Here is a 15882-nt window from a genome sequence, read left to right on the forward strand (position 1 = left end):
AAGATGGTGTTGTCTTGTCTCCATAACCTTAGCAATTCTTCCCATTGCCCAGAGTGGAGCTGCCTCACACAGAGCAAAGTGTGGCTCTCTTACCACTGCCTATAGAAAGTAGATACTCCTTTCAAAGAACCATTGGGAAATCATCTCTTTTACTGAAAGGTTTACTGGAATTTTGTCTTCTTTTTCCTTCATCGTCCAGATTCTTTGGAATCTCAGCTCTTCAATGCCCTATCCATCCTCGATGCAGCAATGAATGACACAACTGTGAGATTCTTCCCGGGAGTTGAAGGTCATTCATTGTTTTCTGAAGGTCTTCCCCTGTGCACTTCGAGGGTGCAATAAGTTCCTCAGAGAGTCCTGATTTCTTCTCTCTTGGTCCCAAAGAGTCCAAAGGTTGATGCCCTTTAGTCTTCTCTCTTGGCTCAGTCTTTTGTTACAAAAGACTGGTTGTCCTTGCAGTTCAGTAGCTTTGAAACCTACACTCTGCTTACTAACAATGCTGCAAAATTGCAGCTCCATTCTGCTGATGCCCTCCAAGTTGAAGAAGAAAGTCCACAGATGTCTTCCCCAAGGGCTGAGGATACTGTGTAAGACTGAATCCCTCACAACTGTGACTTGAGGAGGGGGAAAGAGTGGGAGTTGGGTAGAATCTGTACTTATAGAAAGGGAGTTACAGAAATGCAGTGTAAATATCTGAAGATAGTTTCATATTGTTGTTGAAAAGTAGATAGCGTACTTGTGGGGAGGTGTAGTATAAAGGGTTAACAGAATGGATATGTTAACATATAGTGTAGATGATAACATATCACTGACATCAGTCAGTCATGTGTTTATTCTGTCTAAAGAGACAGAGAGAGGGAGGGGTTAAAACACCATGCTCAGGAGCAACATACCTACTCTGTAATAAAAACAAAAAACTGCGGATGCTGGAAATCCAAAACAAAAACAGAATTACCTGGAAAAACTCAGCAGGTCTGGCAGCATTGGAGGAGAAGAAAAGAGTTAACATTTCAAGTCCTCACGATCCTTCAACAGAACTAGGTGAATCCAAGGAGAGGGGTGAAATATAAGCTGGTTTAAGGTGTGGGGGGAGGGGGTGGTGTTGGGTGGGGGGAGAGAAGTGGAGGGGGGGTGTGGTTGTAGGGACAAGCAAGCAGTGATAGGAGCAGATCATCAAAAGATGTCACAGACAAAAGAACACAGAGGGTTGAAGTTGGTGATATTATCTAAACGAATGTGCTAATTAAGAATGGATGATAGGGCACTCAAGGTATAGCTCTAGTGGGGGTGGGGGAGCATAAAAGATTTAAAAATAATGGAAATAGGTGGGAAAAGAAAAATTTACAAATTATTGGAAAAAAACAAAAGGAAGGGGGAAGAAACAGAAAGGGGGTGGGGATGGGGGAGGGAGCTCACGACCTAAAGTTGTTGAATTCAATATTCAGTCCGGAAGGCTGTAAAGTGCCTAGTCGGAAGATGAGGTGTTGTTCCTCCAGTTTGCGTTGGGCTTCACTGGAACAATGCAGCAAGCCAAGGACAGACATGTGGGCAAGAGAGCAGGGTGGAGTGTTAAAATGGCAAGCGACAGGGAGGTTTGGGTCATTCTGGTAGACATACCTACTCTGTAACCTGTTTAGATGTAGTACTAATAAACAAGTGTTGAGCGAGTACCAGAGTATGACTACAGTCTATCCAATAACCGGGAACCCATGCCTACGGTCCACAGATCAGAGGGACCATCCAAAACACCCACCCCCAGCCCAACCTGAACTTCCCAGCTGGCTCGGCATTGGAAATCACCAGACTTCTGTCCTCTGGCTCCCGATAAGCAATAACAGAGCATTCAGAGCACCCACCCTGTCATTTTTGGTTTTCCAGCTACATTGAAATGAGGCTCAAACCTAAAATGGTTCATGTGTTCTGACATGGCTTCTAGTGCATCACAGTTACCGAGACAACTTCACATCTGTTTCAGATGCAAGTTGAGGGTTCCCCTTCCGCACTCTGCCAGTTGGTTGTTCCTAACACAATCATCCAGTGGGCCAGGTCAGGTTTTCTTGGTGCCTTGCTCTTGGCTATGACTTGCCTTGTGCAGGTTGAAAAATCAGGCTTCAAAGAATGGTTAGAGGAATGAAATGTTTCACGAAAATCCTCCGGACTGAGATAGCAGACACCAAATCAGCATGCGATTCTGGTCTTCAGATACCTGCTTGGTTCACTGAACCCTCCTATTCAGGCTGTAGCAATCACTGAGCAGATGCTGCAGTCTTATATTTGGAATTGTTACAGAGTCTACGCTTTTTATCCTGATGAAGAAGGGAAGGTAAATGATGATATTTGCCAGATACCATAGCCCCAATTTTACCGCTGAGTAATAGTCATCTGGACAGGGGGTCAGAGATGCACAGCAAACTGCTTGGTCCATTGCAGCATAAGGTCCTGGAAATTTTAACTTCCAGGTCTCACTGGAACCAGTGGAAAACGGTGGAAATGGTAATGCTGACAGCTAGCTCTGGAAACCTGACGGAACAGTCTAGAACCCGGACTCTAGGCACACATCTTAGTAGCTGGGTGGGGTGGGGGGCGGGGGGGGGGGTGTAGGGGCAGGATAGGTGTAGCTTGCTGCTCCTGACCCATAAGAAAACTGGAAAAAGAAACACATTCTTTAAAACAAAGCATCTTTCTGATTCTACTGTGGCTTCAGCTTCTCTCACCACCAGGCTGACCTGCTGGAGAAGGCACATTGGCTGCCCTGTGTAGGCCTTTAGTTAGAACTGCACCAACTCTCATCACTGAAGCCCAATTGCAGAATTTAAAAAGGGTGGGTGTCCCTCTTGTCTGCTCAGAAGACCTAGTTAAGATTGCAACTTGCAGGAACACAGCGGCATCAGTATGGATAACCTAACACTCAAACTCCCAGTTTCTGTTGGACAAGCAGGGCCCTCATATTTCTCACATTTTCTACCACTTTCCTCACCTTACTCCTTCGCTGAAACTCATAAATAAACATAACACTATTTTATGCAAGTACATTAACTGTCATTTAAAGACATCTTGTCCACCCAGCACAACTTTACATGTACAACTGTAAAGAAGAAGGATGTCGTCGGCAAGTAATCCAGTGAAGTTCTTCTGTACAATGGAGTGGTATCCAGGGGGTTGATGATTGTTCTTGTGCCACCTCAACTTGCAGCCTATCCCAGAGAAGATCCTTGTTATGATGTGTCCTCCTAGAGTTTGTAAGATGAGAGGAGCCAAATTTCCTAAACTATTCCTCTGATTACAAGCTGCAACTCAAGTCTAAGTGGTTCAGAAACTGGCAGGGATCCAATCCATGATACAGAATTGTTATGACCCAATTCTGGATTTCCTGCTTGGCTATATAAGGAGCTTGGCCCCTTCCTGTCACAAAGCTACGTTTTTGCATTAATTCAGTGATTTTTTTTTAAATTATGCATTTTTTACATTGCAATTTAATAAATAGGGAACATGGTGTGGCTGGAAAGGGGTATGGAACCGAGCTGATTGGATACTTTTGAGAGATTCTTGCTTTTGGACTTCTAGCAATAATTTTGTCTAATTGTTCAGTGGCAAGTGCATTTCTCACCAAATCAGTGTGGTCAACCTAAGGCGTAGTGGTTATTTAAACCAATAGGAATGAAATTACATCCACATTTTTAAATGCTGGGCTCTGAATTAGATGCCTCCTTTCTGATATATGATGCACACTTTTAAAATTGATGAAACACACTGGGTGTAAGGCTCATACAATAATGACGGATAATTGCTTTACTTACATTTAAGTTCAATTTTCATCACAAAAGGTAATTTCCATTTATTCTTCATATGCTGGGAGTGAAGGTGGATTGCTTCAACGATGTCAATTCATATTCATTTCAACATAGTTCCAGTGAACCAGGGCACACACAAGTCTCTTTCCAGATAAATTTAAAAAAAGACTTGTTCCAGGAAGGTCTCCAATATTGTGTTGAGTTTATTTAAAAAAAACTAAAACGCCTGGTGAACAATGCTAGAAAAATGTCTTCATGACTAAACTATTTGCCCACCAAATATATTGAAATCGTGATGAGTTTATACTTCAACTGAAAAGAATTTTGTCTCTTTAGAAAATAAGTATCACCATGCAGTAGCTTAATCCTTGGAACTGAAGATTTAAATTAAGTTTAATTTGTATTAGTAATTTATTCATGAAGGCAACATTTTAATATCTATCTACAATAGCTTTGGCAGACTACAAGATTATGCAGTATTTACAAAGATAATTCTAGAATATTATGACATGACTCAGTGGTAATCTGTTCCACATATTAATGTGGGAGAACTCAGATCCTTTATACGATTCTTTTTATGATGAAGCTTGTGATGACCTATTTTTATTCGGTTAAGTCTGCAATCATTTTTTTAAATCTTAGATCACTTCATAAAGGATTTACTTCAGTTAAAAAAAATCAAACTTAATCAAATAGAGCTGGATTAGTTTTTTTTTTTAAAAGTTATTGAAAATTTGGTTAGCATATTCAAACTTCTGAAATTGCCAAAAAGCTATGTATGAATAAACTATACTGAAGATATTGATAGACCTCTCAAAAACCCTTGAGAGAACTGAAAGTCTCCTTTCGCGCTACAATGATGACAGCCCTTTATTTTTGGCATCTTTTTTTCATGGAGACAAGAATAGACAAGCACAACCCGTTGTGACCAGAGATTTCCAAAGCTACACCTGTGGCATCGCCGCTTCCTGTTCTAATTTTTCTCTGCATTTTTGCAACTTTAGGGCATCTGCTCCAATCTAGATTCTCTTCATTTCCAGCTCCAGTCACCCTACGCTGATCTACTGATGATGCTCCCTGAAACTCAAATTTCAGCTTTCTGGCCATTTCAATTTCCCTCGAACTTCCAGTACAAACAACCACAACAAAGATATCAGCAATCTAGGGGTATAAGGAAAAGCAGGCATCAAGCTAAAGGGAAAGATTAAAATGAAGCTGGGGTTTTCTCTGCCACCTAGGATGATCTGAAAGTAATGGGTGAGGTCGGCTAGAGTTGCCAACTCTTTTTTGGACATGTTCTTGGAGACTTCATCACGAACTCTCGCCTTCAACTACCCCACCCATTTGAACAGTCCGTTATCCACACCAACCAGCACCTCCCACAAAAATTCTTCAATACTTTCATATCTAATGAATCAGTGTGCAAAGAAGATGAGAAGTAGTTTTATTTAATGCCTCGAGGATTTTTTCTCCTGGGCTGCTCACAGCAGTATCCAGGAAGTTAATCTCCAGACCAATCTTGGAGAGTTGGCAACCCTAGACCATCAGCAGTGCCGTAGGCCTGGTAGAATTTGATACAGTCGAGCTAAAGGAGGTAATTAACCTTTTGTTCAGTCTGTTGTCACACCGCCTCATTTAAAATTATTGGACTGCAGTCTGCTGTGGGTAAAAGAATATATACATCTCTCTCAATTTACCATTTCCATTGCACTGCTAACCTTGAAAACTCCATGGAACATTTCAACTTTTATCAAGCAAAATGGAATCCATCAGCTCCAACATTCCTTGCATTGAAAGTAAGCCTTAAATCAGATTTGTACTGCAGAAAGAGTTATCAATTTAATTTCTCAATGATTGTTTTCCTAAACAATGAGGTTCATGTCGTGTTAGAAATGATTAATAACCACGCTTTGTTCCTGAACAAAATTCAGGACAGAAACACTGGCTTATTGAATAAGATGATTTATATCAGCGATTATAGTAAATATTCTTTCTCCATTTCTACCTGTATAAATAGAAATAGCATTGAAAATCACAAAATTATAGACTAGCTTAAGGGATTAGATACAAAAAGGTTAATTTAAATGAATTTAAAATCCAGTGGAAGGAAACATTGTGCAAATACATTCACCTCATAGTAGTCTCTGCAATGCTATAACCTCACGATTTAACAGTTATCCTACTTTGGAAGGTTTTCCTCTTCCCTCTCAATTACATTCCTCATCACAGAACATTCTCTAATTATGAAAGCCAGCAAACAAATTGCTCCCATGCAGATGATGCTATGGTGCTCACTGCTACGACATGCACAATAGCGCTGGTGACATTATGCCCTTCAATATATTACTCAACTTCCAGAGGTGAGCCACTTAACCATCCTACTCCCTCAACTGATAGGAAAAAAAAAGCAAGAGCGAATACATATTAGGCTGCGGGTAATTTCGTTTTATCCCAGAAAGATACCGGCAGTGGGCATTCAGAGGATTCAGACCAGCAGCCTAAGCCTCCTACAATACACCTGGTGCTTCATTTTCAGTGCACCCAATATCAAGCAGTTAGACCTGGGGCAAGTTTCTTGTAAGTATCCAACATCTCACATTGAAGTCTAACAAACTGCCGTCTTTCTGATTTATTTCCTCTACACCAGACCCCAAGTCAGTTTAAAGACCTTGGCCAGGGTTTTTCCAACGGCTCAGTTTCCCTTCCCACCATCCAAGGAGCCAGAGGCAGGCACATTGCTTTTCACGGTCCAACGAGCGTCAGTTGTTGAAGGCGGGACTTTCGCCCCTCACTCAGGAGGAAGTCCTGCCTCACAGAGCTGCAGCACCAGAGGCTGTAGCGGACAGGACTATGGCCACAAATCAGTCACCAGAGTCTGAGTCCCAGGAGTTCTTGATCAGATAAGTTTTGGGAGTCTCAGTATAGGGAGAGGTGGTGAGGCCTGGGGGATTGGGCAGAGGGGATCTGGGAATGTTCACGGAGAGGCCAGGGTGGGTAGTGGGGAGGGTGAGGGAAGCACCTGCAGGGACCAGACATTTTGGGAAGCACCCAAATGTTAAAAAGGAGGCCGTTGATGGAGGCATCGCCCTCCACCACCCTTTTCCTACCCGGGGTTTGAGCAGGGGCACTTTCCGGGCCACCCTAGCCCCTACCCCTGCCCCTGAACTGCTTCCGCCAGCCTGAAAATTGAGGCTGGGCAGGAAAGTGCCTTTAAGGGGACATTAATTGGCCCTTAAGGGCCTCAGCTTGGGCAAGGGCAGGGGGCTGGCCTAGGCCTCACCATCATAAAATTGTGGAGAGGTTGGGGCGGCAAGAGCCCAGTGTGAAAGCCATCCCAAGAACTTTATTGTTCCCCCGCCTGCAAAGCCACCAGCAGGAAACATTAAATTGTACCCCTGATTTCTATTTGACCTCCTTCAGTACTATAGATGTCTACAGTTATACAGCGGAATGTCACTATGTGTACTGGCCCATTACTTTTCAACGTGTTTTATGTCCTCTATGATTTTTAAAATGTGAAACAAAGAACCTCAAGATGACAAGGAATGAAGCAACATTTTGGATGTGGTTTTATCATCCTCCTTTCTAGAATCTCTGTTCCACATGAGAATGATGGAAGGGGAAACAATGGATGACCGAGGCTATCTTCAGCTATTTTACTTTCACAATCTCTGGCTTCTCAAGCTAAATGCAGATGTATCTAACCATAGATGTAAACAGGTAATCAAATTCAGAGTACTGGAGCTGAACTTGGGCAATATGCAATGAGCCCATTTTCACTATGGGCGTAAATCAATCCCATGTTTCCCCGTGTTTTATTGTGCACTTTTAGGTGTGTGTCTCTCTTTATAGGACCCTGTTTTAAAGCTCACACACATGAAATTGCCTCCCAAGTGCACTTCAAGCTAGTCATATGCAAGGTTCATGAAATAACATGTTGGTGATATCCAGCAGGTTAGCAGCAAAAATGCAATTAATTATGAGGTTGATACACTTAAGAAAATTGTAAATTGAAAATTGTAAACATTATATGGAGTATAATATGGGTAAATGTGAAATCGTTTATTTTGGCAGGACAAATAATTTGGAAGCTTATTATCCAAACGGTGAGAGGTTGCAGAGCTCTGAGGTTCAGAGGGATCTGGGTGTCCTAGTGCATGAATCACAAAGGGTTACTATGCAGGTACAGCAGGTAATTAGGAAAGCTAATAGAATGTTATCATTTATTGCGAGGGGAATTGAATACAAAATTAGGGAGGTTATGCTTCAGTTATACAGAGCATTGGTGAGACCACAGCCGGAATACTGAGTACTGTACTGGTTTCCTTATTTAAAGATATAAATACGTTAGAAGCAGTTCAGGGAAGGATTATTAGATGAATACTAGAAATGGGCAGGTTGTCTCATGAGGAAAGGCTTGTATCCACTGGAATTTAGAAGATTAAGAGGCGACTTGATTGAAACTTAAGGTCCTGAGGGGCCTTGACATGGTGGATGTGGAAAGGATGTTTCCTATTATGGGAGAATTTAGAACTAGGGGTCACTGTTTAAAAATAAGGGGTTGCTCATTTAAGACAGAAATGAGGAGAATTTTTTTCTCTCAGAGAGTAGTGAGTCTTTGGAACTCTCTTCCTCAAATGACAGTGGAAGTACAGTCTTTGAATATTTTTAAGGCAGAGCTAGATATGTTCTTGATTAACAAGGGGGTGAAAGGTTATCAGGGGTTGGCAGGAATGTGGAGTTGTAGATACATTCAGATCAGCAATGATCTTATTGAATTGTAGAGCAGGCTCGAGGAACCAAGGGACCGACTCCTGCTCCTAATTCATATGTTTGTATAGAAACTCAACCATGAATATCTACTGTTGAAAACCTATCTCCTACCACTCTATAATTAATATGTTGGGGTTGTACTTTTCATACTTGAGTGCCGCATTCCTGAGGCAGGATTTTGGGTTCTTGGGAGAGGGCAGATTCATGGGTGGGTGATCGCTTAAAGGTTTTCTGAGACAGGACCAGCTCACTCAGATTTCAGAGTGCATTGTCCAAAGCTAGAAAAGGGAACCCACCCGAACTCCTAAATAGGAGTTAAGGCCATTAACCAGCATATCGTCAGCTCATTCAGGGGTCAGATCTGGATTTCCGTTTTATGGGTCAAGTTCGATGCACCATCAGGACCAATGACATGGAGGAGGAGGCAGCAACACAGCAGGGAGCGATCAACATTAGCATGACAAAAGCAAAAGGCAGCATTGAGGATAGAAGAATGTGAAAAGGCCCTCACAGTGTTGACAGGAGAAATGATGCCGGGTTCCTAGCAACAGCAAATTGCCATGGTGCACTAGAGAGATAGGATTCAATACAGGCTGAAATAAATACAGAACATTCAGGTAACATGCTGGCAAGTATATCAGGATTTGAAAAAAGGGCAGACCAACATTTAAATGCAGACCCATTTTATGGTCACCTGTCCTTATCTCTCCTTCTTTGGTTTAGTGTTTAATTTTCCTCATGTTTCTGGTTAGGAAGGTTCTCTTTTTTTTAATTCATTCACAGGATGTAGGCTTCGCTGGCTGGGCCAGCATTTATTGCCCATCCCTAGTTGCCCTTGAGAAGGTGGTGGTGAGCTGCCTTCTTGCTTCTTGAACCGCTGCAGTCCATTTGGTGTAGGTACACCCACAGTGCTGTTAGGGAGGGAGTTCCAGGATTTTGACCCAGCAACAATGAAGGAACGGTGATATATTCCCAAGTCAGGATGGTGAGTGACTTGGAGGGGAACTTCCAGGTGGTGGTGTTCCCATCTATCTTCTGCCCTTGTCCTTCTAGGTGGCTGTGGTCAAGGGTTTGGAAGGCGCTGTCTCAGGAGCCTTGGTGAATTCCTGCAGTGCATCCTGTAGATGGTACACACTGTTGCTAATGTGCATCGGTGGTGGAGGGAGTGAATGTTTGTGGATGTGGTGCCAAAGAGGCCGCTTTGTCCTGGATGGTGTCAAGCTTCTTGAGTGTTGTGGGAGCTGCGCTCATCCAGGCAAGTGGGGAGTATTCCATCACACACCTGGTTTGTGCCTTGTAGATGGTGGACAGGCTTTGGGGAGTCAGGAGGTGAGTTACTCACTGCAGGATTCCCAGCCTCTGACCTGCTCTTGTAGCCACAGTATTTATATGGCTAGTCCAGTTCAGTTTCTGGTCAATGGTAACCCCCAGGGTTTTGATAGTGGGAGACTCAGTGATAGTAATGCCATTGAACATCAAGAGGCTATGGTTAGATTCTCTCTTGGTCAAATGCTACCTTGATGGTCATTGCCTGTCACTTGTGTAGCACGAATGTTACTTGCCACTTGTCAGCCCAAGCCTGGATATTGTCCAGGTCTTGCTGCATTTGGACACGGACTGCTTCAGTATCCAAGGAGTCGCGAATGATGCTGAACATTGTGCAATCATCAGCGAACATCCCCACTTCTGTTCTTATGATGGAAGGAAGGTCATTGGTGAAGCAGCTGAATATGGTTGGGCCAAGGGCACTACCCTGAGGAACTCATGCAGTGATGTCCTGGAGCTGAGATGACTGACCTCCAACAATCACAACCATCTTCCTTTGTGCTAGATATGACTCCAACCAGTGGAGAGTTTTCCTCCTGATTCCCATTGACTCCAGTTTTGCAAGGGCTCCTTGATGCCACACTCAGTCAAATGCTGCCTTGATGTCAAGGGCAGTCACTCTCACCTCACCTCGGGAGATCAACGCTTTTATCCATGTTTGCACCAAGGCTGTAATGAAGTCAGGGGCTGAGTGGCCCTGGCAGAACCCAAACTGGGTGTCAGCGAGCAGGTTATTGCTAAGCAAGAGCCACTTGGCATTATATAAATGGAAGCTTTTGTTACTGGCAGAACTAGACCTACACCCAAGATGTTAATCTGTTTTTTCACACTGGAAAGTGGGATTAAAAATGAACAGCTAGCTCCTTTTTTCCTTTTTATGGCCGGCACAGACATGATGGGTTGAATGTCCTCTTTCTGTGCCATAACTTTTCCATGGTTTTCCCTTCGGGGTGGTTTCTGGACTTACTCCCTATCTATAGCACAAGACTCTCGGTGTCCACGCACTGCCCTCTGCACAGGTTGTGATTCCAGTTTGAGCACAAATGGCAGCCTCAGCAATGGCGCTACTTGCCTTTCAAATTGGGCCCGATTCTGCCTTGTTCCCACATTCTTCCCGCCTCCGCTGCTGCTCATTGGGTGGAGAACAAGAAGGTGGGGATGAGAAAAATTTTTTTTGCGCAGAATCATGAACGTTTGGCATTGTCTACCCCAGAGAGCAGTAGGGGCTGGGTCATTATATATATTCAACGCAGAGTTAGATAGGTTTTTGATTGACAAGGGTGTCAAAAGAGTATGGGGGGGCAGACAGGCAAGTGGAGTTGGGGCCACAATCAGATCAGCCATGGTCTTATTGAATGGCAGAGCAGGTTTAAAAGGGGCTGATTGGCCTACTCCTGATCCTACATCTAGTGTTCTTGTGTGTACGCGAATCCTGGCCAATTAAGCACTTTGCGTTACAAAATTGTGTCACATCTGCATTCCCACATTGGCACGGAGTTAGGACCCGGAAGTCATCAGGGTATCGGGGCTCTGACCGAGAACTGAAATCCCACCTTTGCTGCTCATTATTTTTTTTAAGTTGTGGACTCTGTCTTCTTTCTTCTGTATGGAATTTCTTATATTAATTTAAACTTATGTTAGGGTTACCAGCTCAAGAATGCAAAGAGGAAATTATTTACAAGCCCTTATTCGTATTTTAGTCCCATGATAGTGCTGGGATCACAGCAAATAAATTTTTGATTTAATTTTCCCATCAGGTCAGTGAATTAGATTTTTCCACAACTTCTTCAACAGCCTTATGTAAAATAGTAATGATGTGAATAATGTTCATACTTATCCTCATCATCAAATTTCTATTTTTTCCCCACAAATACTAGGCACACGCTTTTGTTAATACATTCCTGGAATGAGCACAAGGCTTCTGAAAATAGCTATTTTAGGGGAGATGTAGAAAATCTGTGACACGCGCACATCTGAAGAAGGGATCTTGCCAAAGCTGGGAAATGACCGCTTTGTCTCTAATTCTGCAACAGTTATCTAATTGAAATGTACAGTACCTTAAATTTGCATTCAAGAATAACTTACCAAACATCACCATCTGTAGTCCTTCAGGGAATGGGTCGACTGTCCTATTTCCATTGACATGATGTCTTGCTGAAAAATACAAGCAGCAATACTTTTAGAGCAAGGACAAAGAAGTACAAGCTGCCTAATTTAATTACAGAAATGTCAAGCCAACAATGTTCTGGGGAGAGGTGTTTTAATTTACTGTACCAAGGGAAAATGTTATGTAGATTTAACTGAACTCTGTTACCTTGTAAATGTGAAGTTACAATAAAACGATTGCCAAAAAAAAGTATAGTACGAGGTTTGAACAAATACAGGTTTGAACATTCTAACATTATAATGGCCACAGTCAACCCATTACACTATAACATTAATGTTATAGGGCTTAACACAACAGTAATAAAAATATTTCCTAATAATATTACAAAATTTTAAGTTCTTGAACTAGCATTAACTTTGACTCCTGTGCCTACCACCTCCAACAATTCAGCAAAAGTAAAAATCAGACTCGCAAGTTGAAAAATATTAGAGAAACGACCCCATGACAGAAAAACATGGCAACAGTGGGTAAGTGACAAAGGCAGCACCAAAAGAAAACAATTCCAATCTTTGTGTCAAATTTATCCACCTCTCCTATATATACACACACACACACATTTTGAAGCATATAAAAAAGAACCCACCACAGAGATGGTTCCATGAAAGCCATTTTTGGGTTAGCCAGACTAAGAATATTCAGTGGACTAAAGACTGGCAAGTTTGTTGAGTTCTGCACAGCGTCAGTTTCCACATGCATCCAGATGACACCCAGCTTTACCACGCCACTTGGTCTCGAGAAAGCAGTCAGATAATTTAGAGACAGTGGAGGAGGAAAGTACCCTGCAGAAATGTCCTCCAATTAGATACTGCCGAAAAAAAGAGGCATTTTTTGTTGAAGATTTTTGTCTTGCACTCATCAGGACAATTCACAAGAACACCAACTGTAAAGGGAACAACATGTACTGTATGGTTGGCAAGTGGACTCTGATTGGTAGAGGTATTGCCATGGAGAATGCACCAGTTGATAGTGACTGACTGCGTTAACTGCCAAGCATTGTTTGAAATTCAAATCAGACAACTTGACCCTGATTGGTCAAGGCATTTTCCTGAGGAATGAACCAGCGAATGACTGTCACTTATTTTGTTTCGCTGAAACAGTCACAATGTGTGCGCATGTTCTTTCTGTCTGCAAAAAAAACAGGGCCCTGTGTATCAATATACGTAGCTTCCAAAACACACAAATGTGCCACACTGCAAGCCTGGCTGAATCTTAAATTGTTTGTCAGCGTAATTGTTAGCACAGAGGATTATTTAGCAAATGTTGTCCAATCGCAGTATCACATCAAATGTTGGACACTGTTTTGAGTTTTGCAAGCACGGGCTGCCTGGGTCCACAGTCTGTACCTTGTCCATTGCGAACAGCGGAAGGGACATGCTATTTGATACAATCCATCAGTTTTTGGGACATACATACCTAGCACCACATGTGCTATATGAAGTTCAGTACCAATTATTCATTTGTGCGATCAGCAGAATGACTTTTTGGCTCAATGGCAGCATCCTGTTAGTGCAAATATTACCCGTGTTGCTGCTGCATAGTAGCAGCATGAAACAGCTAGCTTCAATTGTTGCTCAGATTTTTGAGATACCTTACCCTTCCCAGTGTAACCTGAGATAGACTGGGCACTTTCCAGGGCTGAAAGTGATAGTCTTCGGCCCATTGATGAGTTTGGGCAATATACAGCGCAAAATGATCCGATTAGGATAGCCATTATCCCACAGGATGCCTTTGATGTGCCTTATTTCGGCATCAAGCTTGCATGGTGAGAAAATGTTGCAGGTCCCATTTATGTGCTTGCTAATTGACCAATCATATAGCACTTGGAACTGTAAGAATCCCAATGCGTATATTGACTAGTGAAGGTAGACTTGCAATAGACCGTGGTAGAGTGCCCCTTGGAAGATTTCTCAACTGGTACATCAAGGAAAGGGTGTCCATTTTGTAGGTGAGTTCAAAGGTGAACTGGAACGTGGTGAGCTGCCTTATTGAATTGCTGCTGTCTGTCTGTGTGGTGATGGTACATCCACAGTGCTTTTAGGGAGGGAGCTCCAGGATTTTGACCCAGCGACAGAATGGTGTGTGACTTAGAAGGGAACTTGCAGGTGGTGGTGTTCCCATGTATCTGCTGCCCATGTCCTTCAAGGTGGTAGAGGTATTGGGCTTTGGAAGGTGCTGCCGAAGAAGCCCTGGTGAGTTGCTGCAGTGAATCTTGTAGATCGTACACACCGCTGCCACAGTGGTGGAGGGAGTGAATGTTGAAGGTATTGGACGGATGTCAATCAAGCGGGCTGCTTTGTCCTGGATGGTGTCAAGCTTCTTGAGTGTTGTGTGAGCTGCACTTATCCAGGCAAGTGGAGAGTATTCCATCACATTCATAACTTGTGCTTTGTAGATGGTGAACAGGCTCTGGGGAGACACTCTCTGCAGAATTTCCAGCCTCTGAACTGCTCTTGTAGCCACTGCATTTAAATGACTGGTCCAGTTCAGTTTCTTGACACTGGTAACCCCCAGGATGTTGATAGTGGGGGATTCAGTGATGGTAATGCCATCGAATGTCAAGTGGAGATGGTTAGATCCTCTTTTGTTTGAGATGATCATTGTCTGGCACTTAGGTGGTGCGACTGTTACTTGCCACTTATCAGCCCAAGCCCAAATGTTGTCCAGGTCTTGCTGCATATGGGCACAGACTGCTTTAGTGTCTGAGGAGTTGCGAATGGTGCTGAACATTGCACAATCATCAGTGAACATCCCCACTTCTGACGTTATGATGGAGGGAAGGTCATTGATAAAGCAGCTGAAGATAGTCGGGCCTCAGGCACTATCCTGAGGAACTCCTGCAGTGATATCCTAGGACTGAGATGATCAACACCAACAACCACAATATCTTCCTTAGCTAGCTAAGACTCCAACCAGTGGGGAGTTTTCCCTCCCATTCCAATCGACTCCAGTTTTGACTCCACTATTGGTGGTTGTGCTTTCAGCTGCCTTTGGTCTCCAAGCTCTGGAATTCCCTCCCTAAAAACTTCTCGATCCCTCTTTCCTCCTTTGAGTTTCCCCTTCAAACCTACCTACTTGACTAAGCCCTATCTCCTTATGTGGCTCAGTTTCAAATTTTGGTTGATAACGCTCATGAAGCACCTTCAGACATTTTGTTATGTTAAGGGTACCATATAAATGCAAGTTGTTATTATTTCAATGGCTAAAAAATTTGTGCCACGATATTTAGAGGCAGGGAATCAGCAACAAGCTTATCTTGCTGCATCATAGCTAGACCAGTAGAGGAAGAACAAGGCCTTCCTCTAGGCACATGCTCCCTCATTTATTCCACGTGTCATGTACAATCTCCCATGTTTTCATCACGGCCTGCACATTCCTCCTGAAACTTGCAACATACACGTCCAATCTCACCCCAAATCTGGAGCCTTGCTATCAGCCTTTGTATAAGCTGCCACTCGTTAATCAGTATTACACCTCTTATTATTGTCCCCCTGAATTTAAACCGACAAAGGCAGTTGTAAAACCCATGGGGCAGACATTTTATCACTTTCCAGTAGTAGAAGCTGGTTAATGAGGAGAATGAGCTGAGACATTTTTGCGTAATGAAATTATGAGCATCACAATATATGTAACTGTGAGGCGTGACCGAAAAAACATTCTATTTGATTTCAATGAGGTAGAACAACGTGAGGGGGGAAAAAACCCCACATGCTAATTAGACGCAAAAGACCATTTTCATTGGAGACCAGGTAGCAGATGGAAGGAATGATTATATCTGGAAAAGCCTTGCCGAAATGCTATGCTACCCTTAAAACTGAAAAACATTTA

General features: G+C 42.9%; 1 protein-coding gene across 4 annotated transcripts in view; it reads right to left on the bottom strand.

Moving 5' to 3' along the window:
- Positions 1-15882, bottom strand: part of msra (methionine sulfoxide reductase A) — a 475363-nt gene that overhangs the window by 270115 nt on the left and 189366 nt on the right. For all 4 annotated transcript variants that reach the window (XM_041188603.1, XM_041188606.1, XM_041188604.1 and 1 more), the window contains exon 2: positions 11976-12044. In XM_041188603.1, coding sequence (XP_041044537.1) covers positions 11976-12044 — 69 coding nt within the window. The remainder of the gene's footprint in view (positions 1-11975; positions 12045-15882) is intronic.

Source organism: Carcharodon carcharias, chromosome 5 (genome assembly GCF_017639515.1).
Source record: "Carcharodon carcharias isolate sCarCar2 chromosome 5, sCarCar2.pri, whole genome shotgun sequence".
Taxonomy (NCBI): domain Eukaryota; kingdom Metazoa; phylum Chordata; class Chondrichthyes; order Lamniformes; family Lamnidae; genus Carcharodon; species Carcharodon carcharias.